The sequence below is a fragment of the Pseudorasbora parva genome, chromosome 3, assembly GCF_024679245.1.
Source record: "Pseudorasbora parva isolate DD20220531a chromosome 3, ASM2467924v1, whole genome shotgun sequence".
NCBI classification, from domain to species: Eukaryota; Metazoa; Chordata; class Actinopteri; order Cypriniformes; family Gobionidae; genus Pseudorasbora; species Pseudorasbora parva.
In genome coordinates this window covers 27276008-27301659 of record NC_090174.1, presented here as the reverse complement: position 1 = coordinate 27301659, position 25652 = coordinate 27276008, and the positions used below count along the sequence as shown (strand labels likewise).

The following is a 25652-nucleotide window of genomic DNA, read 5'->3' as shown; positions in this document are numbered from 1 at the left end:
GAAAATAGTACAGCCTAGGCGTAAACAAAAGTGTCTAGAACATTGTGCGCTCGCGTGATCAACGGATTCAAAGTGGACCCGAAGTTTGGCGGGGGGGATGAAAGCAGGTACTCCGCGCGCACCTTGTGTTTACTTCACGTTCACGTGAGAAACAGCGACACCTTCTGAAGAAATCTCACACAGACATGTTTACTCAAGTAGTCAGAATGATTAGGCCTAACTTACACGTTAGATAAAAGGGTGGCTAAATGTTTTCTGGTTTACATTAGAATGTAACCTAAGTAGGCTTATTCGGATTAATTTGAATACGCTTTATTAAAAAGAAAATTGAGATGTAATTGTATTTTGCTACATTAGATCTTTATGTCATGTTTTATTCATAAGCATTTCAATGGATGAAATTCAATTGGATGAAAAAGAAACCAAAGAACACACGTTTCTGCTACACCAACATATTTACACAGAAACATGCTCTAGTAACGTTAGGCTACATGATACATTATTAAATGCTCAGCCGGTGAGCTCTCTCTGAAGGTCAGCCATTCTTTTGCTCTCCCCTGTAGGGATAAAAGCCCCATGTGCAAAGGGAGTGGACTTCAGATATGTTAGATGGTAGAGAAAAATAATGGTTGAAAATATTTATTTTATAACATTCATATTTAAATGTATGCAGATTGGTGTCTTTAATTCATTCTCTCTCTCTCTCTCTCTCTCTCTCTCTCTCTCTCTCTCTCTCTCTCTCTCTCTCTCTCCTCTCTCTCTCTCTCTCTCTCTCTCTCTCTCTCTCTCTCTCTCTCTCTCTCTCTTTGTGTGTGTGTGTGTGTGTGTGTGTGTGTGTGTGTGTGTGTGTGTGTGTGTGTGTGTGTGTGTGTGTGCGCGTGTGTGGACATGTTTATTTTATAACATATCATATATTTAAACGTATGCAGTGTCTTTAATTCTCTCTCTCTCTCTCTCTCTCTCTCTCTCTCTCTCTCTCTCTCTCTCTCTCTCTCTCTCTCTCTCTCTCTCTCTCTCTCTCTCTCTCTCTCTCTCTCTCTCTCTTATTCTCTTATTCACGGGGCCATAGCTACAGACCGACATGTGGCACACCTGGACCCAGCAGTAGTAGGGGAATGTCGATTTTGTGGGTTGGAGGAAGACCTAGAACATTTATTTTTAAGGTGTAGTAGATTACAAGATCTGTTTAGTTTACTTGAGACCTTGTTCATTAGATTTAATGAGGATTTTTCTGATAAAGTTTTTATTGGGGGAATGAAATACAATTTTTCAATGAGGAGGTAAATATGTTTACTTAATTATCTTATTGGAGTGGCTAAACTGGCAATTTGGAAAACAAGAAAAAACAAAGGCCTACAACTTGCTACAATAGATCCTGAAATAATGTTTAGACGTTTACTCTCTCTCTCTGTGTGTGTGTGTGTGTGCGTGCGTGCGTGCGTGCGTGCGTGCGCGCGCGCTTATAAATCATACAGAATGAGTTTTAATGTAAAAATGCATAAAGTTGGTTGGTTTGTACAGTATAAAAGCAAAGACTCCCCAGAAAGATGGTGTGCCAGACCTGTATAGCAGAACCTTTGTCTATTTCTATTAATTCATTTAGAAATTTCAATAGTTTTTGTTGGTTATTTGTTTGTTTTTGTTTCAGTGATTCAAAGGATATGATATAGGACAAGGTGTGTGTAATGGATGGATGGATTCAAAGATTGTATTTTCAAAACACAATGAAAATTGTCAGCATTACAATTTATATCATTTAAGTTTTTGAGAAGAATTTATGTTGCCTTGGACGTTTATATTGTAGTCCTTTTTGTAGTGAGAGGGGAAGTTATTTTGATTAAACATTACAAGGGCACATTATTTCACATTAATGATGACTTTAAAACAGACCGTTTCAAAATGCAGTGCTAACCTGATTATCTCCATGCACTCCTTTTGCCTTGTTCTCAAACTAGCCATTGTAAGTAAAATATTATTTAAATGTTGCCCATATGCAGAAAAGAATGGAGACATTATGAGTACAAACTGCTTCAGACAGGCTGTAATAGGTTGCTATATTAGATGTGGACAGACAAGTACAGACGTAGGCTATATGTGTGTGGTGTTAACTTATAAGTGAGCAAATTAAACCACTGAGGTGATTTTGAAGGCCTCGCTGGAACTATTGACATTTATACTTGGCAGAAAATCACTTACCGAAATTCTAATTCGCTATTAGCATTGTCTTGAACTAAAAAATCACTATGAGTGCTTTATAAAGCATTTACTGTTTGATGGCATGAAACAGTTTTGAAGTTTTAACTGCATAATGGCTCTGTGGCTTTGGAGTGGTAAGGATTTTTTGATCCAGACAGTCTTGGTACATTAACACAACAGTGTACTAAAAATGGAAAAGGTTTTGTGTTCTGTTTCATGTACAGACGACAACATCAAAATGATCCCTGTTCACACGGATCTCTGAAAGCGACCCAAAACGCAGTAGTGTACATTTCAGGCCAGCGTTTGGCTATGTCACTTTGAACATGAAGATTGAACATGTACGTGTGCATGACGTCGTACCGCTTTTACAAATTTGTGATTCTAGTTTACACTGACTCCATTATTGTACTTTGACACTTTGAACCCCGTTTTGAAAAGTTTGCGTTTGGCACAAACCATTTTCCGTTGTCGTGTAAAATGTCCCTTAGTGTGGACAAAGCCTTATTTGGATGCTTCATTTTGAGTGGAGACTCCTTTTTTTTCCCTCTTGTCCTTCTAATATATTCTCACACACAAGACAAATATGCTCACCTTCCTAATGTGAGGCAAGAGACTTCCAGTAAGAGCTCTCAAAATACAATATCCATCAGCATACTATTAACCAAACACCATTTGCGAACTCAGAACCATGCACCATCATCATCATCATCATCATCCCAAAATCTATAGTAAAAAACTTAAATACTGATTTGCCAAGGCTGAATTTTTTTAAGCAGTTTTAATCCACCATCTCACTACATAAATCATTGGTTGCCAAACTCTTAAAAAAGGCAATGTGCACCACAATATATACTATTTAGTCTCTTTTAGGAGCATGAGAAAGAATTTAGCACCCAATACTGTTGTTATTATTATCATAGTTGAGTCTGTTTTGAGTATGTGGTCACATGATTTGGTTCAAATTTTCTGCTTGTTTTGTCAGTCTGACCTAAAACCACCCTGTACAGTATTGGCCATGGGGCTGGATATTCTGACTTTGCAGAAAGTAGGTATATTTTGCTGTTTCTTTAGCAAAAAACAAACAAACAAAAAAAACACCAAAAGAATAACAACAATAAAAGCCAAGCAATACCACTGTTAACATGTATAGTGCACATTGTCTTAAGATGCTGAAAAAGTCTTTGGGGATCATTATATCTAGGCCTCTGCATCCCCTGTAAACAGTACTAGAGATCAGAACAGAACAGATCTATTGACAGAAATGCAATATAATATACATATGTTTTCAGTTGAGTATAAAGACCTTACATAATGTACCGTTAAGTTTTTATTACCTTATAATGATCCATTTATATCTATAGTCCTTTTACAGTGAAATCGCCATTTTGCACCATCATGTTTCTACAGTAGCCCTAAACGGACAAACTGCTTTACAGAGCACTAGTCACTCTCTGCTTTCTCTGACGACAACATCTTTGTCCTGTGTCGGCCACCAGCTTCTCTATGAGCTTTAAAATGGAGGGGTGAGCAGTGTGCAGTTGCAGTTCACAACCTTACCGCTAGATGGCTAGATTAAATTCACACACTGCACCTTTAATATTAAAAATAAATATAGTTCTATTTTATGTAAACACAGTCTGTCATCTGAGGTTGAAGCCTTTGTAATAAAGCATATGACTATTATGGAATTAATAAACTTTGTAATCTCATTTATTGTGTTCACATACTTTTTTTAAAATTATATGAATTTGTTCTGTGTGTTTAGAATGAATCTGTTGAATTAATAATTCAAAGATTCACTCATAATACTCAGTCTTTTTGACAAACAGAATTGAACAAAACCCCTACCAGATGCTGTTACGGTTCTTCTGGGGTTTATTTAAAATCACACATGACAGGCCTTGGCTTATGGCAAGGTCTTGTTTATGTTAGTTTGAAAGTCCATTCCGATAACAAATATATCTAAGCTTGTCATAAATAGATAAGAATATATATCTAGTAAGTTATAATGCGGTTTGCAGCTTAAAAATGTTTTGATTGTTAAATTATATATATATATATATATATATATATATATATATATATATATATATATATATATATATATATATATATATATATAGTCACAATTGGAATGCATAGCCTAGTCGGAACTGAATAATTGATATCTGAATGACAGATCCCCATTGAAGTCAATGGCAAAAATGTTTAATGCATTACCAATAACAAAAGAATAGTTAGTCACTATCAAAGTAAGTACTAATGAATAAGTACTATCTATTTATTAGGTAGGCTACTATCTAATAAATAAGTACTAGTATCTAATAAGAATTACTATACTAATGAATAAGTAGTATACATAAGTACTCGTACAAATGTAATAGGCACTAGTAGCTAATGAATAAGTACTAGTGTCTATTTAATATGCACTAGTATCTACTGATTGAGAATCAGTATCTAAAAATAAGAACTGTTATCTAATAAATAACTAGTGGTATCTAAATAATAGGCACTAAAGAATAAGCACTGGTAGCTAATCAAATAAATACTAGTACTTAATGGAATATATAAAAATAAGTACTATGAAAATGAATACATTTTAAGGATTAAATGTTAAAACGGTTCACCATATGCCTACTGTTCACATTTTGAGCTTGATAAAATGTATTTGATTGAAAATGTACTACAAAATTGTAATATCATAAAAATGGTATAATGTTTTGTATTTTATATATTCTAAAAAGTAATTTATTCCTGAATTTTTAGCAAAATAATTAATGCTCATATAGAAACCAATCCTCTTAAAATGACAAAAGAATGCTCACAATGAATGAATGAATTTGAGCTTTTGTTGCGACTCCAAGCTTAAGATCACCTCAACTTTTAAAACGTCCTTTTAAATCAAAAATACTTATTTCCATTCTTTAAATAATTCTTGAGAAACTGACCTTTGCACACAAGAAAGGTTTTATTAGACCCATAGACCGAAGGTTATGCTACAACTGTTGTTCTACACATGGCTTTTGCTTCCATTAGCATATAGCAAAAATGTTCCAATATTTTTTAAAGACAAAAAACAAGCACAAACAAAACATAGCATAAGCTGGAAGACCAACTGCAGGGTGTCCTGCTAAACAGCAGCTTGGCCAGCCTAATAGATTGTTCAAAGACCAGCTTAAACCATCCAAGTCCAGGAAAACTATTGAGGCTGGATTTAGGTGTTTTGACAATAACAAGCTCTTTGACAAAAGTGTCTGTCTTTTAGGACACGAACATCCATGTCAAGGCAAGCATCACTTGTGTAAACACCTGTCTGCCATTAAGTATTTGAAGCCCTCCTTTCCTCACAGTGGGTCTTCATGGAGGCTTAGCATTCCTTTGATCGAGATATTGAGACAAAGGCTTCAGGAGGAACAGTTAAGGGGTTTAAGACTGTTCCCTATCATCTCTAAAGCCATCCAACACATTGCATGCCGCTGGCACATTCTTCGCTTCAGCCTCATGCAAAGATTGGATGTTCTGTTCTGTTCTGTTCAGACTAAAACGGTCCTGGCATTTCCCTCCCAGGTTTTCTTATGAATAACCATGGCCTGGTTTCACAGACATGGCTTAAATTAAGACAGGACTAGGCTTTAATTCAGATATGTTTAAATGCTTTTATAAATGTGCCTAGGAAAAATACATTACTGGTGTGTGCATCTTAAGTCAAAACAGTGGCATTGACATATTTTAAGATATGTCTACACGTTGCTTTCAGTTAAAACAGCTCAAACATGCAATTTATCTGGGACTAGGTTTAAGCCTCATCTGTAAACCGGGTTCCCGAGTCTTTTCATCAGGTAAAAAAATATATGAAATGCTGCAAAATACGAAAAGGTTTTCTGTGAAAAGTAGGGGTTCACGAAGTAAGGTGTGTAGTTAAATGCACTGAAGATAACGCTGTCTGGTAACTTGTCAAGTAGGCTTGTGCCCTCTTGTGGTTGGAATTTTTTATGTTTATTTTTTTCAGATCAAGTCTGCATTTAATTAGCAATTAATTAGCATTAATTGCAAGCAATTAGCATACAGCTCTAAGCGAAAAACTAAACAAAAAGAAACACACTTTTTTTTGTAATTTACCTTTTTATTTTTTATAGCAATTGTTACACTATATATACATTGTCTTACACAGGTTCAAACAAAAAAGATAATCTGTAAAAAACTAAACAAAAAAGAAAAATGACCAGTTCACAGTTGAATTTAGAACCATTTCAGAGTTATGCAAAAACAAAGTCATATCTAATCTCTCAACTAAGAACATAGTGAGAGCTTAGCAGTAGTTTCAAATCTCCAGTGTTCAGATTACACTAAAGCCATTAATCAAACAATGTGCATTTAAACAACACTGTCATGTAACAATTTTACAGCATAAAAAAATATTCAGCCCCCACAAATACACACCCGGTATTTCATGTTAAAAGCCACTATCACAAATGTAGGCACTTTTCCATATGTACATAAACAAGAGCAACCTTTTTTTTTTCCAAAAGCAGCCCAATTAACCGTAATATCACTTTATTTGGGAGATTTCACAGTCCTGCACATTTGTATTTAATAACTAATAAGTAGGTATTGACCCTGAACCTACCCATAACCTATGTAGTTATCTTTTAACCAGTACTTTCCTAGGTAAGTACACTTACTGTCAAATAAAATGCAACTGAACGTCATTACAATCAGTTCTGACGCAGAGTCGCAGACCCTACTTTTCCAAATGAACTCTACTCATCAAACATTGATTTTTTACAATGTATTCATAAGTGTATAGATATTAATTTGCTATATATGAAGTGCTCAAATATACTACAAGAAATAATTTTAAAGACCAACTGTGTACAGGTATTTAAAGAGAACTTTGAATTATATTAAAAAGTAACTCATTTGTAATACTCAAAACTGTAAACTTGTATTGTAACAAAAGTTAAGTTGTGACAGGGAAGGAATATCAGGTGGTCAAATGGATCAGCCAGCCACTGTTAGTGCCATTACAGTGATATGAATATTTCTTAAAGTTATTTGAATGTTTTTGGGCAAAATTTTGTTGAATTTCTACACAGTCCATCATATACGCTACTATGCAGATAAAATGTATAGCAATTACATTATCATAAAAGTGTGGCAAAAAATGCTGATTTTCAGTTAGTGTTAAAAGTGCCTGAAATGTCAATCAATGACATCAAATCTAAACCAAATAGCTCCCAAAAAACATTACAAAATAATAATATTAATACTCTGATGTAACTGTTTTCTGATAGATTTATGGAGGACAGACAGATCTGAATTTGTAAGCTTGTTAGTGATGTGCAAAGTATGTTAACAGAAAATAAAAACACAAAAGGAAAAAAAAGTAAATAAACTAAGAACATGCTTTACGCGAAAGACCTTTTCTCTTGTTCCTCCTTCTGGTCATTTTGTTCCTCATTGCGGTTCTCCATTACTGTGATCATGTCACATTCCGGTAAACTCTGACTGCTGGGACTTGGACATGCTTGCAGAGGAAACCCATTATACAAAACCTACATAAAGGGAAAGAACATAAATATTCATACAAATAAAATATAATAATATAATATTCCACATTTTCACACCAAACTCTTCTAACTGATGAATCAATGATCATTTAAGAAAAATGTGTTGCCCGATTACAGGCCTCTTCAGAACTCAAAACAAATTTGACAACATGCACCAAAACATTATTTATCATAAAAGCACAACTCATTGTTATAGGTTGTCATTGAGCTACCGTTCAGTTACTTTATCTCAGTTGAAATAATATTTATAAAGTATGGATGTGTACCTCTCGATAATGGTCAGGAATTTCCAGTTGGAGAGGCTGTAGGCACCGTTTTAACTTTTTGTGGTGTTTAATAAGTATAAAAATAAAAACACCACACATGGCCGAAACAAAAAGTGTGGTTAATATACAAGAGAGCCAAAAATTTCTCCTTACTATTTCAGCTACACAGGACAAAAAGAATGAAAGAACACATTTCAGTTAAACAAATCAATGCACAAGTAATAATTTATTGCAGCACATGATTAATTTCAGTGTCTAAAAAGTAAGTTAATGAATTTACAGTTGGATTTAATCACAAACACTTTGAATGGAGCTTGTGCACTTAGTAATAAAGTTAATAAGACTCACGTGTTTCCGGGATAACGACACATTTTTTCTCGGTAGCGTTTCCATAACGCTGGCCGTAATGCAAATATTCAACCTGGAAACAGTAGGTTTGCCCTGGTTCCAGATCTTTCATGGGTTCTTTCTTGTGATTAGTGATAAAAGACTGTACCTGTAAGATCAAAAACTCTTGTCAGCTTTACACTACTCCTCTTACAGAAATAGTAAAATGTTTATGTCATTTTTTTGTGAAGGAAGCAAGAGACCTTTTGGTGTATTTCGTTAACCACTTTCCAGATCGATATATTAAACTCAATATGCTCCCCATATTCCTTCTCCAAGCTCTCGTCCATATGTGCCATAGTCAGGGAAACCATTACAGGTGTTACAATCAGATTCACCACAGGAACACACGACTTAACTGTGAAACACAAAAAACAAAGATATTGTGTTAGACATTAGAGGTGATAAACAAACATATAAAAAGGAAGGTACATAATATAACCCCATAAAGCAATACTGACCATTCACACATTGGACTGGATTTGAATACTGCCAGGCTGACAGTTCGTTTCCTTTCTCTGCGCGAACTCGAAATACTGCTCCATAAAATTCAGGAGTGATATTAAATTGTGTTCCAAAATGTCTCGACACATTGAGCCATTCGCCCTTCGTGCTAAAAATCAAAATAACAATACAGAATGAGTTAGTTTAAGGCAAGATGATAATGCAAGGCCAAGTGATATGTTATATGACCACCCCATTCACTTTCACAGGGAAGTCGCGGCCTAATGGATAGTCATACTGGTACCCCAAAAGTTGCGGTTTCAATTCTCAATACCGACAGGAAATGACTGAGGTGCCCTTGAGCAAGACACCAAACTGGATGCTGACACTTCTCTGAGTGTGTGGGTTTTCGCTGTGTGTTTAAGGGATACTTCACCGCTTTTTCATATTAAACTATGTTTTTCCCTTAATTAAAACGAGTTGATACATACCTCTCTCGTCTCAGTGCACATTCTGATGCGGTAGCATTTAGCTTAGCCCACTAAGTCCAGGGGCCTGTTCTTCGTACCTCACTTAATACATCCGAGATTATTTGACAGATCCCAGATCTTTTAATCCTGATAACTGATCTCTGGCTAATTTGGTTCTTCAAACGAATTTGTGGATTGGATTAAAATATCTGGATTAAGTTATCTGAGATCACTGCTCGTGCCTGTCTTCCCTGAAGAGGGCAGATGCATCGATACTCGAAACCACGATCAGCAATGCAGCGATTGGCTGGCGTCAAGACAACGTAATGACATCATATAATTAAAAAAGCCACCTGGCAAAAAACTTGTCAAAGAAAAAAGAAGAAGAAAAAACATTAATTTCTGGACCTTTATAAGGAAACAGACAAACGACCAAACCAACATAAAAGTTAGATCAATTAAATGTGCACTGTTTTGATGAATATGATTCCTAATTATTTATATTCACGATTTTATAATATTTGTACACCCTTTACATTTTTATTTTAATGTTGTAATTTCTCTATTAATTCAATTAGAAGCAGATTTTTTATGTGACAGTATTAATTCAAGTTTCTTAATGGTCAAGATCAAATTATCTGCATTGCTTGCGCTGCATTAAGCCACTCCCATAATATCCATCATCATTCACATTAATGCACGACGGAGATTAACTGCACAATGGCCCTCATTTATCAATCTTGAGTAGAAACGGGGCGTACATGTTGGCGTAAGATTATGCTTACACTCCTCTCACCGCCTGATTTATGAAGCTGTGCGCACCTCTGCAATTCAGGTGTACGCAATACTTGCCCTTGATAAATGCGGCGGCTGAAAACGATCGTCATTAGAATAACACGCCCCTATAGATTCAAGTCTCCGCCTCCCCCACGCCCTCATTTTACGCCATGGACACACGGAAGACGGCAAAGAAGCGAAACTTCTCCGACGTGGAGATTGGGCGCGTCTCAATCATCTTACTAGTCCACTAGTCAGGGCACTGATTAGGACATAAGTCAATGGGCTGACTCCCTGATCAGTGTCCCCACTACTGAACTAGTGAGATGATTGAGACGCACCCATCGAGACAATTACCAGGGAAAATTTTTGGAAAAAAGCGAAATTGTTTTATTTGGGAGTTTAAAGAGTGGGATTAAAGGCGCCCAAAAAACAAACAAATATGGACCCAAATTACGAGTACTGTTAATAGTGTGGGGGTTGAGAAGCGCACTCCAGCAGTTTAAAGCTGTTTGGATGAGAAATTAACTCACAGTGCATTATTTTACAGCACGTTTTAAAACAATTAGTATTTAATTTCGTATCACGGCACATGTATTGGGGTGTACAATATGATGATGTGATGTGGAGTACCATTCATTCACATTAATAATTGCATGACAATTTGTAAGATTCTTTTTATTATATTATTATTTTTATTATTAATGACGCTTATTGATATTTAGAAGAAGAATGCTGTTATTATTTATTTTATTAATATTTAAAAGAAGAATGTAATTTTTATTATTTTGTCAGTCTGAATTATTTTCAGTCCCAGTCCGTGCACAGCTGCCAGGCAGGCTCGCAACTGGAGGAATACATGCTCAAATGCTTTGGTAGCCTATAGTCACACAAATTAAACATGGAAGTCTACGTTGCACAAAAATAAACACTGAAGTTTATAATTACTATGTTGTTGTTGTTGTTTTTTACAGTGGGTCATAATATAGCATATCTTGTCAGTGCGTTTTGTGGTGTTAGGAATTGTTTTTCTGCGCATTTTCGCATTAACTCAAACGAGCGTACACCACCTCCTTAGCTGGCGGAGGATTTGAGCGTGCCGTGCGTACGCCAACGTCCATATTGATGAATCTCAAAGTCACCGTGGGTTTGGGTGTACGCAAGGTGTACGCTGGAAATTTGGTGTACCCACTTTTGGTAAATGAGGGCCAATGTGTGTAAACCTCCAATACAACTATAAAGTAATTATTCCACCACAATTCACAAATAAATCTCTCAATCAAGTGACTGTGTCTATAGTATTATACGCAAATTTTACACAACATTAAAATATTTTCAAATAAACTTTTATATTTATTACTATTTTAAATTATTATTGCTCCTGGTTCAGTTAGGAACTCTTGTAATAAAGTAGCAGTGGCTGGGACAGATTTTAAGTATCACCTCAAGATGCGATCTAATCCTGTTTACATGAAATAAGTCTGCCGTTCCCGAGCAGGTTTAAGCTAACGGACCTGTTGCTATGACAGCAAGTCCAGGATGAGCCTTGAAGAACCAAACAATTCGAGATCAAGCCAAATCGTCAATAATCAAATCCAGCTAAATCAGTTAGCGACGTACGATGAACATAAAATGAAACATGGCGCTTTTCTAAGCGGATTAAAAAAGAGAACTATAATGTATGCCGGAATAGCACTTCTGAGAGTACTTCGACTCGGCGCAGTAAAAAGTCACGCCTGAAAAATCCTCCCTCACATCTCCCTCTCTCATTTCTGTCAATTGTGTACTACGTCATACATTATAGTTCTCCTTTTTAATCCGCTTAGAAAAGCGCCAGACGAGTGTTATGTATCAACTCGTTTTAGTTAAGGGACTAACATAGTTTAATATGAAAAGGCAGTGAAGTATCTCTTTAAGCATATAACTTGGATAGTTAAATGCAGACGACAAATTCCGAGTGTTGACTGAAATTCTGTCTAACTTCTCTTTTTGTGCTTAGCATTTTTGGGGGCAGATTGGAGCTTTAGCTTTAATTTCTACATTTCCATAACTGTTTATTTCACACCAACATAATTAATTGTTGAATTGTTGATCAGTGAAGAGTGTGGGCGGGCTTTTGATATCACTGCTGTACTTCCTGCTCTCTACTCATAGACAGTAAAAGAAATGGACAGAGCGATCCCAAAGACCTCAATGGCGGAAAATTAGGTCAATTAGAGGCACTCACTTCCTGATGGCTGAGTGAACTGCGCAGGCTCAGACTGAGCTTGACGACGTAGATGTGACGTAAGCAACCTGTCTGACAGCTGTAGGTCTTCTAGTAGTTGTGGAAAGTGAAAGCTGAATCCCGTTGTTTAAATATTTTCTCCCGTTGCTTTTGGCTCACTATCAGCTTCTCCCCATTCTTCCCCATTGACTTTATCGGACTTTGTCTCCACGTCCCCCCGACTGTCTCATAGACCAGGGGTTTTCAAACTTTTTGTGTGTGTGGACCACTATTTGTTTAAAAAAAATTTGCGGACCACCTCATAACACATAATAAAATATGTCTACACACAGTCCTGCCTGAATTAATCCGCACCTTTAAATAGGCTTCCTAGCACTAAAACTATAACTACTCATCACATCAGTACAACAGGCTTGTTAAAGGAAAGTTTACTGCACACAACGGCTGCCACATATTTTATTTATTTATTTACTCAAGGGCCCTAATGCTAAAAAGCTTTCGCAGTATTTTCTCTTCACCCTCCTTTTCTTTGTTTTTTTTTTAATGATGAATCTGGCTCATAGATGCATCCAACTCACTGTCAATCTTTTAATTTTTTGTAACTTCTGCCTCTGTCTCTTTTCTGTTCAGAGAACCAGTTGCTATCCACCGATCCATAACCGCACTGAACTTGAATGTCACAGCCGAGCGCCACGCTATTTTAGTAATCGCATAATAACTTGACAATTTAATACAAATGTTATATAAATATAGGCCTACATATTCTTTTTACTTTTTATTTTTCTTATGGGAATTTCCTGGTAAAATGAAGGTAAAAATTTTTTTTATTTTATTTTGCCTTTCCACGGACCACCTGCAGTACCCTCATGGACCACTAGTGGTCCGCTTCTGAGCGTCTCCTCCTGTCTATACGGTAATTTCTCAACTGTGCGACAGAGTCGCACAATAGTGTAAGATACAAGGTAATGGAGCCTTTTATACATTGTCGTGTTTCTTTAGAAATAAACAATGGACAAAATGAAGTCTTTAAACGCCTCAGATGTAAAGTTATTCACTGTCAAAGTGACTCAAAAATGAATGGGAGTCAATGGGATGCTAACAGCAGGTGATGGCTTGGTTAGCAATGGCCGCCCCTATGGGTGGAACCATGAACAGTAAAAGAAATGGACGGAGCGATCCCATTGCCTTCTACGGCGTTAAGTGATGTCAGTATAGGAGCACTCACTTCCTGATGGCTGAGTGAACTGCGCAGGCTCAGACTGAGCTTGACGACGTAGATGTGACGTGAGCCTCCTGTCTGACAGCTGTAGGTCTTCTAGTAGTTGTGGAAAGTGAAAGCTGAATCAAGTTGTTTAAATATTTTCTCCCGTTGCTTTTGGCTCACTATGGGCTTCTCCCCATTCTTCTCCCTTGACTTTATCAGACTTTATGTCTCCACGTCCCCCCGACTGTCTCATAGACAGTAAAAGATTGCCTGCGAGCGTCTCCTCAGGTCTATACGGTAATTTCTCAACTGTGCGACAGAGTCGCGTTGGTTATGACGCAATAGTTAGCCTATTTTTACAAAAACAGCTTCTAGGGGCGATAGTGTAAGATACAAGGTAACGGAGCCTTTTATGCATTGTCGTGTTTCTTTAGAAATAAACAATGGACAAATGGAGTCTTTAAACGCCTCTGATGTAAAGTTATTCACTGTCAAAGTGACTCAAAAATGAATGGGAGTCAATGGGATGCTAACAGCAGGTGATGGCTTGGTTAGCAATGGCAGCCCCTAGGGGTGGAACGCTTTCCGAGCGCTAGATTACCCCCTTGGTTGTTGCCCGTTGATCACGCCTCTTGTGGTCTGATTAGTTGAAGAATATCCAATTTGCATACAGACTCATTTGAATAATACTAGTTGAGTTTCAAAAAACAGAGCAGACTCCCCAGACCAGTGTTCAATCATAAATTTAGCTTGGTCTGGTGGTGATAGCCAGACAATTACAGCATAGAAAGAAATATAAAACGGGGTTGAAGCAAGATGAGGCAGAGTAAATGACAGAATTGTAATTTGGTTGTAGTATAGGGGATACTACAACCAAATTACAATTTGGTTGTAGTATAGGGGATACTACAACCAAATTACAATTAACGTTATGCTTACGAGTTACGGTTGTACTGCAATGAATACAGCACTGAGTCATTCACTTCCCCTGGCTTCCACTGCAGATTTGATCCGACTAGCTTGACATCTTCAGGCGGATTTAAGCCGAATGTCCTCTCTGAAATAAAACAGGCAGACAGACAGACGGCGTTTAAGGACGTGAAAGCAATGACACGTTGTTTACCACTATGGCAATTCCACAAATCATATAATCTCCTTACCGATGTTAGTTATCAGTATCAAAACCGTCACTACGTGAATGTGGCGCGTCATTTCTACGGTTTTGAATCCATGTTTTTCACCGTGAACCCTGCGCGTTTTGATGAAGCGCCATTCTGATTTACTTGACGAAACACGCCAGTTCCTCTTACGGTGAACAAATGCAGTGTAAGGAGTTCGGTAGAAAAGCCTCACAGTCTCACACAATACAGTTATAGCACAAAGGTATATGTTAAATCCATAAGTTAATAAATGCGGCAGAACTATTTTATTACTACGTCTTTACTTATAAATCCCATTTGTATTACAATCAGTCGCTGCTACCTTCCAGCTTCTGCGCACTCGTGTCGAAGGGTGCGTCTCAATCAAATTCAGTAGTCAGTCAGAGAACTGATCAGTGAGTCAGCCCACTGACTTATGTCCTAATCAGTGCCCTGACTAGTGAACTATGGATCTGATTGAGACGCACCCAATGCAATCTCTGACGGAAGCATACGGAAGCCATGATAGTCTTCTTCTATATTTTAATGGCGGTTGGCAAACCAGCTTTGGTTCATTTCCGCCACCTACTGTGTGGAGTGTGAAGCTTTGACGGACAAGGAAGTATAAAACAAACCTGATCCATTAATAAAACACATTATATATTAATTAAAAACATAATTCTTCTTTGTTTTTGTTTTACTATGTTCTCCTGCTCGGCATTCTCTTCTTATGACCCCCCCCCCCCCCCCCCCCCCCCCCCAAAAAAATAATAAAAAAGTTGTAGCTACAATAAAAGTAAAATTAGTATGATTATTCTTATAGTGGTCTTCAAGGGGCCAAAAACGTCCTTTAGAAGTCGCTCACAATAAACAAAATGGCACATCTTGTGTGCATATATCATTTAAAACATATGAACCATCTGATATGATCACAATTTTCAGAATGTGTGACATCTCGAATGTTGTTTAAAAATCAAGTGGTTATGATCCTTCCTGGTAGTAGTGAGTGATACGCAACTTGAAAAAAAAACGGGTGTTTCAAGATATCCGTTCATAATATTCCAGTACAGCAGGTGGCGCTAAAGAAGTTCATGCTGAAGTGTTCCTCTCTACAAGAACAAGACGTTCAAAAATGGGGGCTATGGCAATTTTATATTGTTATTGTTTTTTAGTTGGCGACTATAAACCCGCGAATACTTGACAAGTGTACGTTTTTTAACTATAAAACTGCGAGACAGTTAAGTGATTAACTTAATACCTTTAAAATGCATTCAGTGATATCGATCTATTTGTATAATACTCATCAAACCAACTAACGTTAACGTTAGTTAGAGTAAAAGCTGTCATTGGAAGCAAAAAATAAACATTATTTGCCTGCTGTCAGAATAAGACCACAACAATACTATAAGTGTAGCATCCATGGCAGATTGCTTACTGGGCCACAGCAGGTATTAGTTTGCTGAAGGAAGTAAATCGTGTGAAAATAGCAGGAATGGGGGACCATCAGGGTGACGTGAGTGGGGGCAGCAGCAGCTCTGGAGCTCATCTTCTCTCCAGGATCGCTCTCAATGATAACAAGGCTGGCATGGAGGGACTAGACAGAGACAAGATCAACAAGATTATTCTGGAAGCCTCCAAGGTCTGTACAGCTGTTTATTATTGAAGTTGAAACACAACGTGGACATTAAGCTTTTTAAAAAGTATTACTAATATTAATTATTATATCATTATATTTTATCATGTATCATCATTATATATTATAAAGTTATTTTTTTATACTGTGAGAAATATATTTTATGTATAAAGTTTAGAAAATATCAGTTTCTATCAAGTTAAATAATTATGTGTCATTAGTGCTGCACTGTTATATATATATAAATAAAATGAAATCAAATTGTAATTTATTTGAATCAAATTTGAATTAGTCCTGTCCTTAGGCTTGACATTTAAACTGTTCAGATGTACAAAATTGTATCATGTTATAAGTTAATTAAAATGTTAATAAAATAAAATACAGAACTGGTATTAAGTCAGTATTAATCCTTAGTTCAATTAGGACATTTAAAGTGATAGTTACCAAAAAGTATAAATTATCCCATAATTTACTCAACCTCAAGGTGTATATGACCCAAACACAAGCAGAGTTATATACAACAACAAAAAATTACTCTCGCAGTTCAAACAAATAGGGCCGGGCAACAAACTCAAGATCCTCCTGTCATGTATTGAAATCCTCCAACATTTCTGGTTTTACACTTTATATGTGTGACCAGTGTTTTGTTTTGTATTTTTTAATAAATCTTGATTGTGTTTAGCTGAAAGAAGAAAGTCATTAGGATGATTTGAGGGCGAGTATTATTGGGACGAATTATTGGACAGTTTTCACTTTTGGGTGAACTATCCCTTAAAGTAGCTTTATTAAAACATGCCTTAGAGAAAAAAAGAAGACAAAAAAAAACATTATTTACTGATGTGCATCTTGAGACAAAACAATGACACTTACCGGTACGTATTTTTAGATGTATCACTGCAAGTTACTGTTATTTTAGTTAAAACAGCTCAAACCTGTTTAGTCTGGGACTAGGCTAATTTATGCTTATAAACTGTTCACCCAAAAATGAAATTGATGTCATTAATGACTCACCCTAATGTCATTCCACACCCGCAAGACCGTTCATCTTCAGAACACAGTTTAAGATATTTTATATTTAGTCCGACAGACTAAAAAAAGCATCAAAAATACAAGAATAGAAGACAATGCCGAATAAAGTCGTAGTTTTTGCTATTTTTGGACCAAAATGTATTTTCGATGCTTCAAGAGATTCTAATGAACTAACTGATGTCACATATGGACTACTTTGATGATGTTTTTATTCCCTTTTTGGACATGGACAGCATATACACTTAGATACGCTGTTGGACTAAATATAAAATATCTTAAACTGTGTTCCGAAAATGAACGGAGGTCTTACGAGTGTGGAACGACATTAGGGTGAGACATTAATGACATACATTTCATTTCAATTGGGTGAACTAACCCTTTAAGCCTTGTCTTTGAAACCAGGGGTTAATAATTTTATATGAAATATAGCAGGTCACAGTGGAGGACAGTGTTGACATTGACCCATTTATAATGCAGTTAGAAAATTGTTCTTTTGAATGACAGGGATCTAAATTTTATGAGAATGAACTTAAGAAGGAGCGGCAGGTGAATCAGCGCATTGAAAAGATGATGGAGCAAAAATCAAGAATCACTAAAGACCAGATGAAGCAAGCACAAGCTGAGGTAATCAACTCTATTAATGATTGTCATAAATGTTAATAATAAAAAAGTTTTGATAGGATGTATTATTTCGAGACATTGTGAATTATACATTGCGGCCATTATAAATGTATGTCAGCATTGTGCTTTATTGTCACAATGCAATACATCTTAAAATAAGCTACGTTTTCCTTATGCAAAATATAAACTGGAGTGAAACATGAACTGGACATTTTTTGAGCTTTAGCCAAAATATAAAATGAAATAATACGTTAGTTGTAGGCCCTTTTTCTTCACCTCTTTAGTCAGAATTCTTATTTAAGAGTTTTCGCACCATAGGTGGACAAACTAAAATGTGAACTGGAGAGGGGTCGAGAGTTGGGCCGTGTGATCATTCACGTAGACATGGACGCGTTCTATGCTGCTGTAGAAATGAGAGACTGCCCGGAGCTAAAGGACAAACCGATGGCAGTGGGATCCATGAGCATGCTGGTGAGAATTTGAAAAAAGCTCACAGAACATCATCACATGTCCAGTGTTGACATTGTCTTTATCAATTCCAGTCAACCTCCAATTACCACGCCAGGAGGTTTGGTGTCCGTGCTGCCATGCCAGGGTTCATAGCGAAGAAGCTCTGTCCAAACCTAGTCATCATGCCCACCAACTTTGACAAATACAGAGCAGTGAGTGCCCAGGTATGTTATACATTAGTTAGTCCAATATTTAATAGTCATAACTGCTGTCGTTTCCTCATGCCTGGGTCTGTCTTAAAGGTACGGGAGATATTTTCAGAGTATGATCCTCATTTCATGCCTGTGAGTCTGGACGAGGCTTATCTGGACATCACTGAGCATCTGGAGCAGCGGAAGGACTGGCCGGAGACCATGCGAACACATCACATGTGTTATGCCAAGACAGGTGTGCTACTGAAGTCTACTGACTAGTGCAGGGGGTTTCAAACTGGAAGTGATATGGGGTCTGTGGAAAAGATTAGAGATAAGCAGTGTATAAAATGTAATGAAATGCAATACAAATTTATATAATTTAAAGGGATAGTTCACCCAAAAATGATCCCATGATTTATTCACCATCAAGCCATCCTAAGGTGTATATGACATTTTTCTTTCAGACAAACACAATCAGAGTTAAATTAAATATCCTGGCTCTTCCAAGCTTTATAATGGCAGTGAATGGGGGACTAGATTTTGAAGTCCAAAAAAGCGCATCCACGCAATATCAGTATTTAAAACTTTCTAAAGATTAAATATGGATATTTTTCTTATAAAAATGCATTGATTTGCATCTCCTCCAAGATGTTCATGTCTTTCTTTCTTCAGTCAGAAAGAAATTTAAAAAAATGAGGATTTTTCTCCACACAGTGGACTTCAATGGAAACCAACAGTTGAAGGTCCAACTCAATGCAGTTTCAAAGGGCTTAAGAGGCTCTGCACGATCCAAGATGAGCAATACGGTCTTATCTAGCAGCCATTGGTCATTTTCTAAAATAAATTAAAAATGTATATGCTTTATAACCTAAATTGCTATTTATTTAAATAACATTTATTCTAACCTAAATGTAAGTCACTGGTTCCAATTTATATTAAGTGTCTTTATCTAATATTTATTTACCTTTAAAATAATCATTGATACAATGCAGTTATTCTGTACGTCCACACATACTTGTATTTAAAAAGAACCTGCATGTAATTACAGCTGTAATTGAAGTTGAAGTTTGTTGAGTTGAAGTTTGTTGTTAAGTTGAAGTTAAAGTTTCAATTGTAAAAGAAGTTTTTTACATTTTAAATTCCCACACAAGAATAATCATATTTGGGAGTCCTTGGCATCTTAAAGAATGAAAACCCTGGTCTAGAGAAATTTAAAAAGATGCCCACAGTCTGTCTTTTATTATGAACGATTATATAAGCATGATGTTTGTTCTTTATTCTGATGAAAAGAAAACGATGGAGGAAGGTTTGCGGGTGAATCGGAAAAAGATGGAATTTCCCCTGTGCTGTTTGAGGACAGTCCCTGCTCCTCGCCCTCTCTGTCAGGAGCTGAAGGGAAAGCAGAGGTGTTTGGGACAAGTGCAGAGGAGGCTGTGAGGGAGATGCGCTTCCGAATTGAGCAGAAAACATCTCTTACTGCCAGTGCAGGTGAAGGAGCGGATTTTTTCTTCTTCGTTTTTTACCCTTAAAGGTACAATATGTATGGTTTTGCACAAGAACAATGTTATATATTTTGTCGATTTGTGTAATTGCATTATATCAAATGTTTGCAACATTTAAATCCAGAGAAATACAGAACCAGTGTTAACCAGTGTTGTCTTTGGTCATTCCCCCCTACTCTCAGCTGTCAGTAACCAGAAACCAAAAGAAGTTCCATTCCTGAAAAAAATTGGTGGTGGTAGTAGTAGCATCAAAGCTGACTATCTCCTGTAGTTTCTAGCAAGCCCCAGTTGTTTGTTTTGCATGAGTATTCATTATTGTTTGCTGCAGGTTCTGTCGCCAAAGATAACTTAATAAAGTGAAAACGGCTTTATGGTTCCACACTCCACACTCTGTTATTGTTTTGAATAGGCAACCTCTAGCGGTGGAACTTACATACTGTGCCTTTAAATTTGAAGCATAAATATATCCAGTATTTATACTGTATGCACAAACATTCACATTATTCTCTGTTGTAGGTATTGCCCCAAACATGATGCTTGCAAAGGTATGCAGTGACAAGAACAAGCCCAATGGCCAGTACCGAATTCCTCCTGATAGACAAGTTGTGATGGAGTTTATAAAGGATCTTCCAGTCAGAAAGGTCTGCCTGACACTTTTATCCGTGGCTGTTTTATTGCTCATTGACGTGGCCTAAAAGTATTGCTTATTTATTCCAGGTGTCTGGTGTTGGAAAGGTGACTGAGAAGATGCTAGCTGCTTTGGGGATTGTCAGCTGTGCTCAACTTGGCCAGCAGATGGCGTTACTTTCCCTGCTTTTTTCAGAAACCTCTTGGCACCATTTCCTTCACATATCTTTGGGTTTGGGCTCCACATATATCGAGAGGTTTGCAGTGTTAATGTATATGTTAAAGTGTCAAACATACAGTATTTAAGTAATATTGATCAACTACATAGAACTGGTTTGTTGGATACAGATTTGCTATTCTAATATTTCGTGGGCGATCTGGTCTTTTATTTCAGGGACTCAGAAAGAAAAAGCATGAGCACTGAGAGGTAATTTGCTCAGTGTTTTTTAGTCTTCAGCACATGTATCAGACCAAAACATATCTGTAAACTTGAAATCAACATTCTGTTTCCTCCATCCCTTATTGTATAATTTATATTTCTTTTAGAACGTTTGGGGAGATGAATGATGTAGAAGAGCAATATTCCCTGTGCAGGGAGCTCTGTCATGACCTAGCACAGGATCTACAGCGTGAGGGACTCAAGGTACCTGTTTTTCGCCCCCTAGTCGGTCTAAGGTTATAGTAAAAGTAGCTTCTGTCAGTTTTAAATGGAGCTTCATATACAGCCAGTGATAACTTGATATCAAGAACAAGATTTTTTTTGTGTTATAGGGGAAAACTGTTACTTTAAAGTTGAAGAATGTTCTCTTTGAAGTGAAGACCAGAGCGTTTACATTGCAATATGCTGTATGTACTGAGGAGGACATCTTTGCTGCTGCTAAGGACCTTCTCAAAGTTGAGATTGAAAGTGTCAGCCCTCAACCACTAAAGCTGAGACTCATGGGTATATATTATGTGTGTGTGTGTGTGTGTGTGTGTGTGTGTGTGTGTGTGTGTGTGTGTGTGTGTGTGTGTGTGTGTGTGTGTGTGTGTGTGTGTGTGTGTGTGTGTGTGTGTGTGTGTGTGTGTGTGTGTGTGTGTGTGTGTGTACACGTGTACGTGTACGTGTACGTGTACGTGTACACAACTGTTCAAAATTTTGAGGTTGGTAAGATTTTTGTTTTGTTTCTTAAGAAATGATCACCAAGGCTGCATTTATTCTATCTAAAATATAGTAAAAGTGAAATATTACAGTTTCATTTCTTCATTTCTCATGATTACCAGTGTTGAAAACATTTGTGCTGCTTAATTTTTGTAAAAAAGGTGATGCTTTTGTTCATGATTATTTGATGAAAGTTTATAGTTATTTGAAATAAAAATATTTTGTACAATAATAAATATCTTTACTGTCACTTTTGATCAATTGAATGTGTCCTTGGTGAGTAATATATTCAAATAAATCTTACTGACCCCAAACCTTTGAACAGTAGTGTATGTATTAGTAAGTATTTTGTTTAAAGGATGTGAAATCTAAAAAAGGTTATTTGACATCAAACATGAAGAATCTGATAATACAGAACTTTTTTTTTTTATAAATATGAAGCTACTTTATGTATTTGTTTCAGATAGTAAAATTCAGTTTCTAAAAAAAGTTCTCATGCTAATAAAGAGATGTGTGATTTTCAACAGGCGTCCGGGTGTCTGGCTTTATCAGCGTTGAAGATAAAAAGCCTCTTCAGAGGAGTATAATGGGGTTCCTGCAGAAAGGTGGATCAGATCCAGGCAGTTTCACGCAATGTCCTGGATCTGCGCTCAAAGCAGAAGGAGGCAGTGATAGTGCCAGTTTCCTAAAGCCGCAGTCCGTTGAGATGAAAGTACCTTCTGTGTCTGAGCAAATACCCAAATCTACAGAACCTAAGCAGCAGTCCTTTTTTCAAAGAGCACAGTCAAAACGACTTCAGCAGCAACAACAAGAGCAAATGTCTGTCATTGCTGATACAGACGAAACAAACAGAAGTGCTGACGCGGCTGCTTCAACTCTGCCTATGACAAACCCTCAATCAGACACAACAGCAGAAAACAAAACAAGTTTGTCAAACACAAACGCAACCGGATACATAAACAAAAGTCCAACTTTAAAGCCATCGTTTAAAATCTCAACCCAGGTGCTGCAGTTTCTCACCTGCCCCGTTTGCAACAAAGAGATGAAGGATGTAAACCTCACAGCCTTCAACCACCATATTGATGAATGTCTGAAGGGTGGTGCAATGGGTAATGAACGCACAGATTCGGATGCAGCTGAGCTCAACAGTGAACCAACTGCATCAAGCCTCAACCCGTCCTGTAATGGAGAGAAACCGTCCACTAGCATCTCTTTGCCAGGGATGGAAACTGATGACCAAAATGATTTCAAGACTCCGTTTTTTAGTCACAGGACAAAAAGAAATGAAAATAGTTTAGTCGTTCCTAACATGAAGAGGCCTCTTTCTGAATCTAGTTCTAAAGCCTCACACACAACACGCAATCCTGAGGCTGTCCCAGAGTTGTCTTCTGACTTGAAAGGCTCGTCTTTGACGTGTCCCGTGTGCGGTCAGCTGCAGAGCACCGGTGACCTCACTCTCTTCAACCGGCATGTGGATATGTGTCTCAACCAGGAAGTTCTGCTGGAGTTCAGAGGATCTCATCCTCCTGCGGATCATTCAGATGCTCCTGCACTCAAGAGCATAAGAGGTCAGTTTATGTAGAAGAATGCAAGAAATCGCATTTGGAAATAACAATGATACCATGACCAGTATAAGGTAGCTCAAAGGGAAAAGATTATAATATACCTGTTGTTTTGTCATTTCCAGGCCAATTGGGGGACCAGGGAAGAGTTTCTAAAGTGAGAGAAAAGAGCAAAAGGTATTAAACTGTAAAATGCAATAAAACGTGCAAACACCATTTGAATGTGCAATTCAAAAGTTTGGGGTCGGTAGAAATGTATATAATAGTGAAAGAATTCTATTTCAAATTAATGTGTCTTTTGATCTTTCCATTCATCATAGGATCCTGAAAAAAAGTATCATTAGTTCCACAAAATTAAATGTTTAATATACACAGCACAACTATTTGGAAGATTGATAATAATAAGAATGTTTCTTGAGCAGTAAATCAGCATAGTAAATGGTTGGTTGACCCAAAAATGAAAATTCTGTCATTAATTACTTACCCTCATACCGATAAACACCCGTAAGACCTCCGTTCATCTTCAGAACATACACATAAGTAAATGAAGATATTTGTGTTGAAATCTGAGGGCACAGAAAGGCCTCCATTGACACCATTGGCATTTCCTCTCTCAGGACCCATAAAAGGCACTAAAGATGTCGTTACAAAGCCCATCTCACTACAGTGATTCTACAATCATTCTATGAAGCGACGAGAATTGTTTTTGTGTGGGCAAAAAAAACCTAAATAACGACTTATATAGTCATGACTTCTTCCTGAAGCCTCGGAGCTTAATGAATCAGTGTATCAATTCATGATTTGGATCACATGTCAAACTGCTGAAATCACGTGACTTTGGCAAGCCGAATCATGAATCGATACACTTATTCATAACGGTTCGAAGCTTCATGAAGCGGTGTTTTAAAATCGGCCATCACTATATACTGTAAGTCGTTATTTAGTTGTTGTCTTTTCTGCGCACAATAACTATTCTTCTCATTGGTTCTTAACAGTATGTAGAGCCACTGTAGTGAGATGGGCTTTGTAACGACGTCTTTAGTGCCTTTATGGGTCTTGAGAGAGGAAATGACATTGTTGCCAATGGAGGTCTTTCTGAGCCCTCAGATTTCAACACAAGTATCTTCATTTGTGTTCTGAAGATGAACGGATGAAGATGAGGTCTTACAGGTGTCGAACGACACGAGGGAAAGCAATTAATGACAGAATTTTCATTATTGGGTGAACTTTTTTAATGTTTTTAATGATTTATGAAGGATCATGTGACTGAAGACTGGAATATAATGATACTGAACATTCAGCTTTGCATCACAGTATTAAATTACGTACAAAAAAAAAAAAAAAGCTGTTCTCTTAAATTGTGAAATTTCAATATATTTCTGGTCACTGTAATTTAAAGCATAAGAGACTTCTTTCATAAACTTGAAAATCTTACCAACCCCAAACTCTTAAAGCTAATAGATCTTGTTTCTCATGATTTCTATGTATTCCCCATTTTTAAATACAGACAAGGATCATCTCTTCCTCCCGCAAAGAAAACCAAAGTGTTGAGCACAAAACACACAATCGACAAATTCTTCAAAGGCAACACCAGACAAAACGACTAATTCTGTTACAAATCCAGAAAGATCATATCATCCATGAGGACTTTGCTGGATTGACTTCAGGGAATATGTTTAAAGGAGCAAGTAAGAATTATGCAAACTGAAGAAAAGCAGGTATTTAATAAGATGGCACTTGATAAGAGATGGTGCTGAGAACATCATACCGTATCAGTACTTTGACACAAAGCTGAAGATCTATTTGGATATATATTTTTTGTATTTATAAAAATGTGTGTTTGTGTGGTGGAAAAAATGCTTATATTTATACTTTTGCACTTTCCTCTTTCTATGTAAATTATTGATGGTAATTCTACAGTAATGTTAATGAGTGATGGATGGCTCAAATATTTTTTTAATAATTTTATTTTTTGCATAAAACAAATGAGCATTTCGTTGTATGTGGGTGTGCAAAGCACTTTATAGACCATGAAATAATATTTACCATCTAAATAACATATACAGAAGAATCATAATTGTATAGATGTGGGATTGTAGAATCTACTTTGCAGCTAAAATTATTTAGAAAGCAAACAAATAAAAAATTGTCTTTTTAATTTTGTTTTAAAGTATGTAAATGTTTCAGGGTGTTTTTTCTTAGTTTGGAAA

At 36.8% G+C, this 25652-nt stretch overlaps 2 protein-coding genes across 3 annotated transcripts; one reads left to right on the top strand and one right to left on the bottom strand.

Annotated features, from left to right (window-relative positions):
* Window positions 1–6301: 6301 nt before the first annotated feature.
* ifngr2 (interferon gamma receptor 2) lies at window positions 6302–15097 on the bottom strand. The gene is made up of 7 exons (XM_067438259.1): window positions 14705–15097; window positions 14484–14601; window positions 8884–9035; window positions 8626–8780; window positions 8384–8531; window positions 8036–8196; window positions 6302–7754 (listed from the first exon to the last, which is right to left on the bottom strand). Exons 1-7 carry the CDS (start codon window positions 14754–14756, stop codon window positions 7608–7610), a joined length of 933 nt encoding a protein of 310 aa, XP_067294360.1. The 5' UTR covers window positions 14757–15097; the 3' UTR covers window positions 6302–7607.
* A 726-nt stretch (window positions 15098–15823) lies between these two features.
* Window positions 15824–25615, top strand: polk (polymerase (DNA directed) kappa). 2 transcript variants are annotated; one of them, XM_067438255.1, is made up of 14 exons: window positions 15824–16322; window positions 17850–17969; window positions 18285–18437; window positions 18509–18640; window positions 18719–18863; window positions 19997–20098; window positions 20629–20753; window positions 20830–20996; window positions 21134–21166; window positions 21286–21382; window positions 21511–21682; window positions 22408–23448; window positions 23568–23619; window positions 24950–25615. In XM_067438255.1, exons 1-14 carry the CDS (start codon window positions 16176–16178, stop codon window positions 25047–25049), a joined length of 2586 nt encoding a protein of 861 aa, XP_067294356.1. In that variant the 5' UTR covers window positions 15824–16175; the 3' UTR covers window positions 25050–25615. The 2 variants fall into 2 exon arrangements, with proteins under 2 accessions (XP_067294356.1, XP_067294355.1); XM_067438254.1 differs by having other exon boundaries at window positions 19901–20098.
* The last annotated feature ends 37 nt before the right edge of the window (window positions 25616–25652 follow it).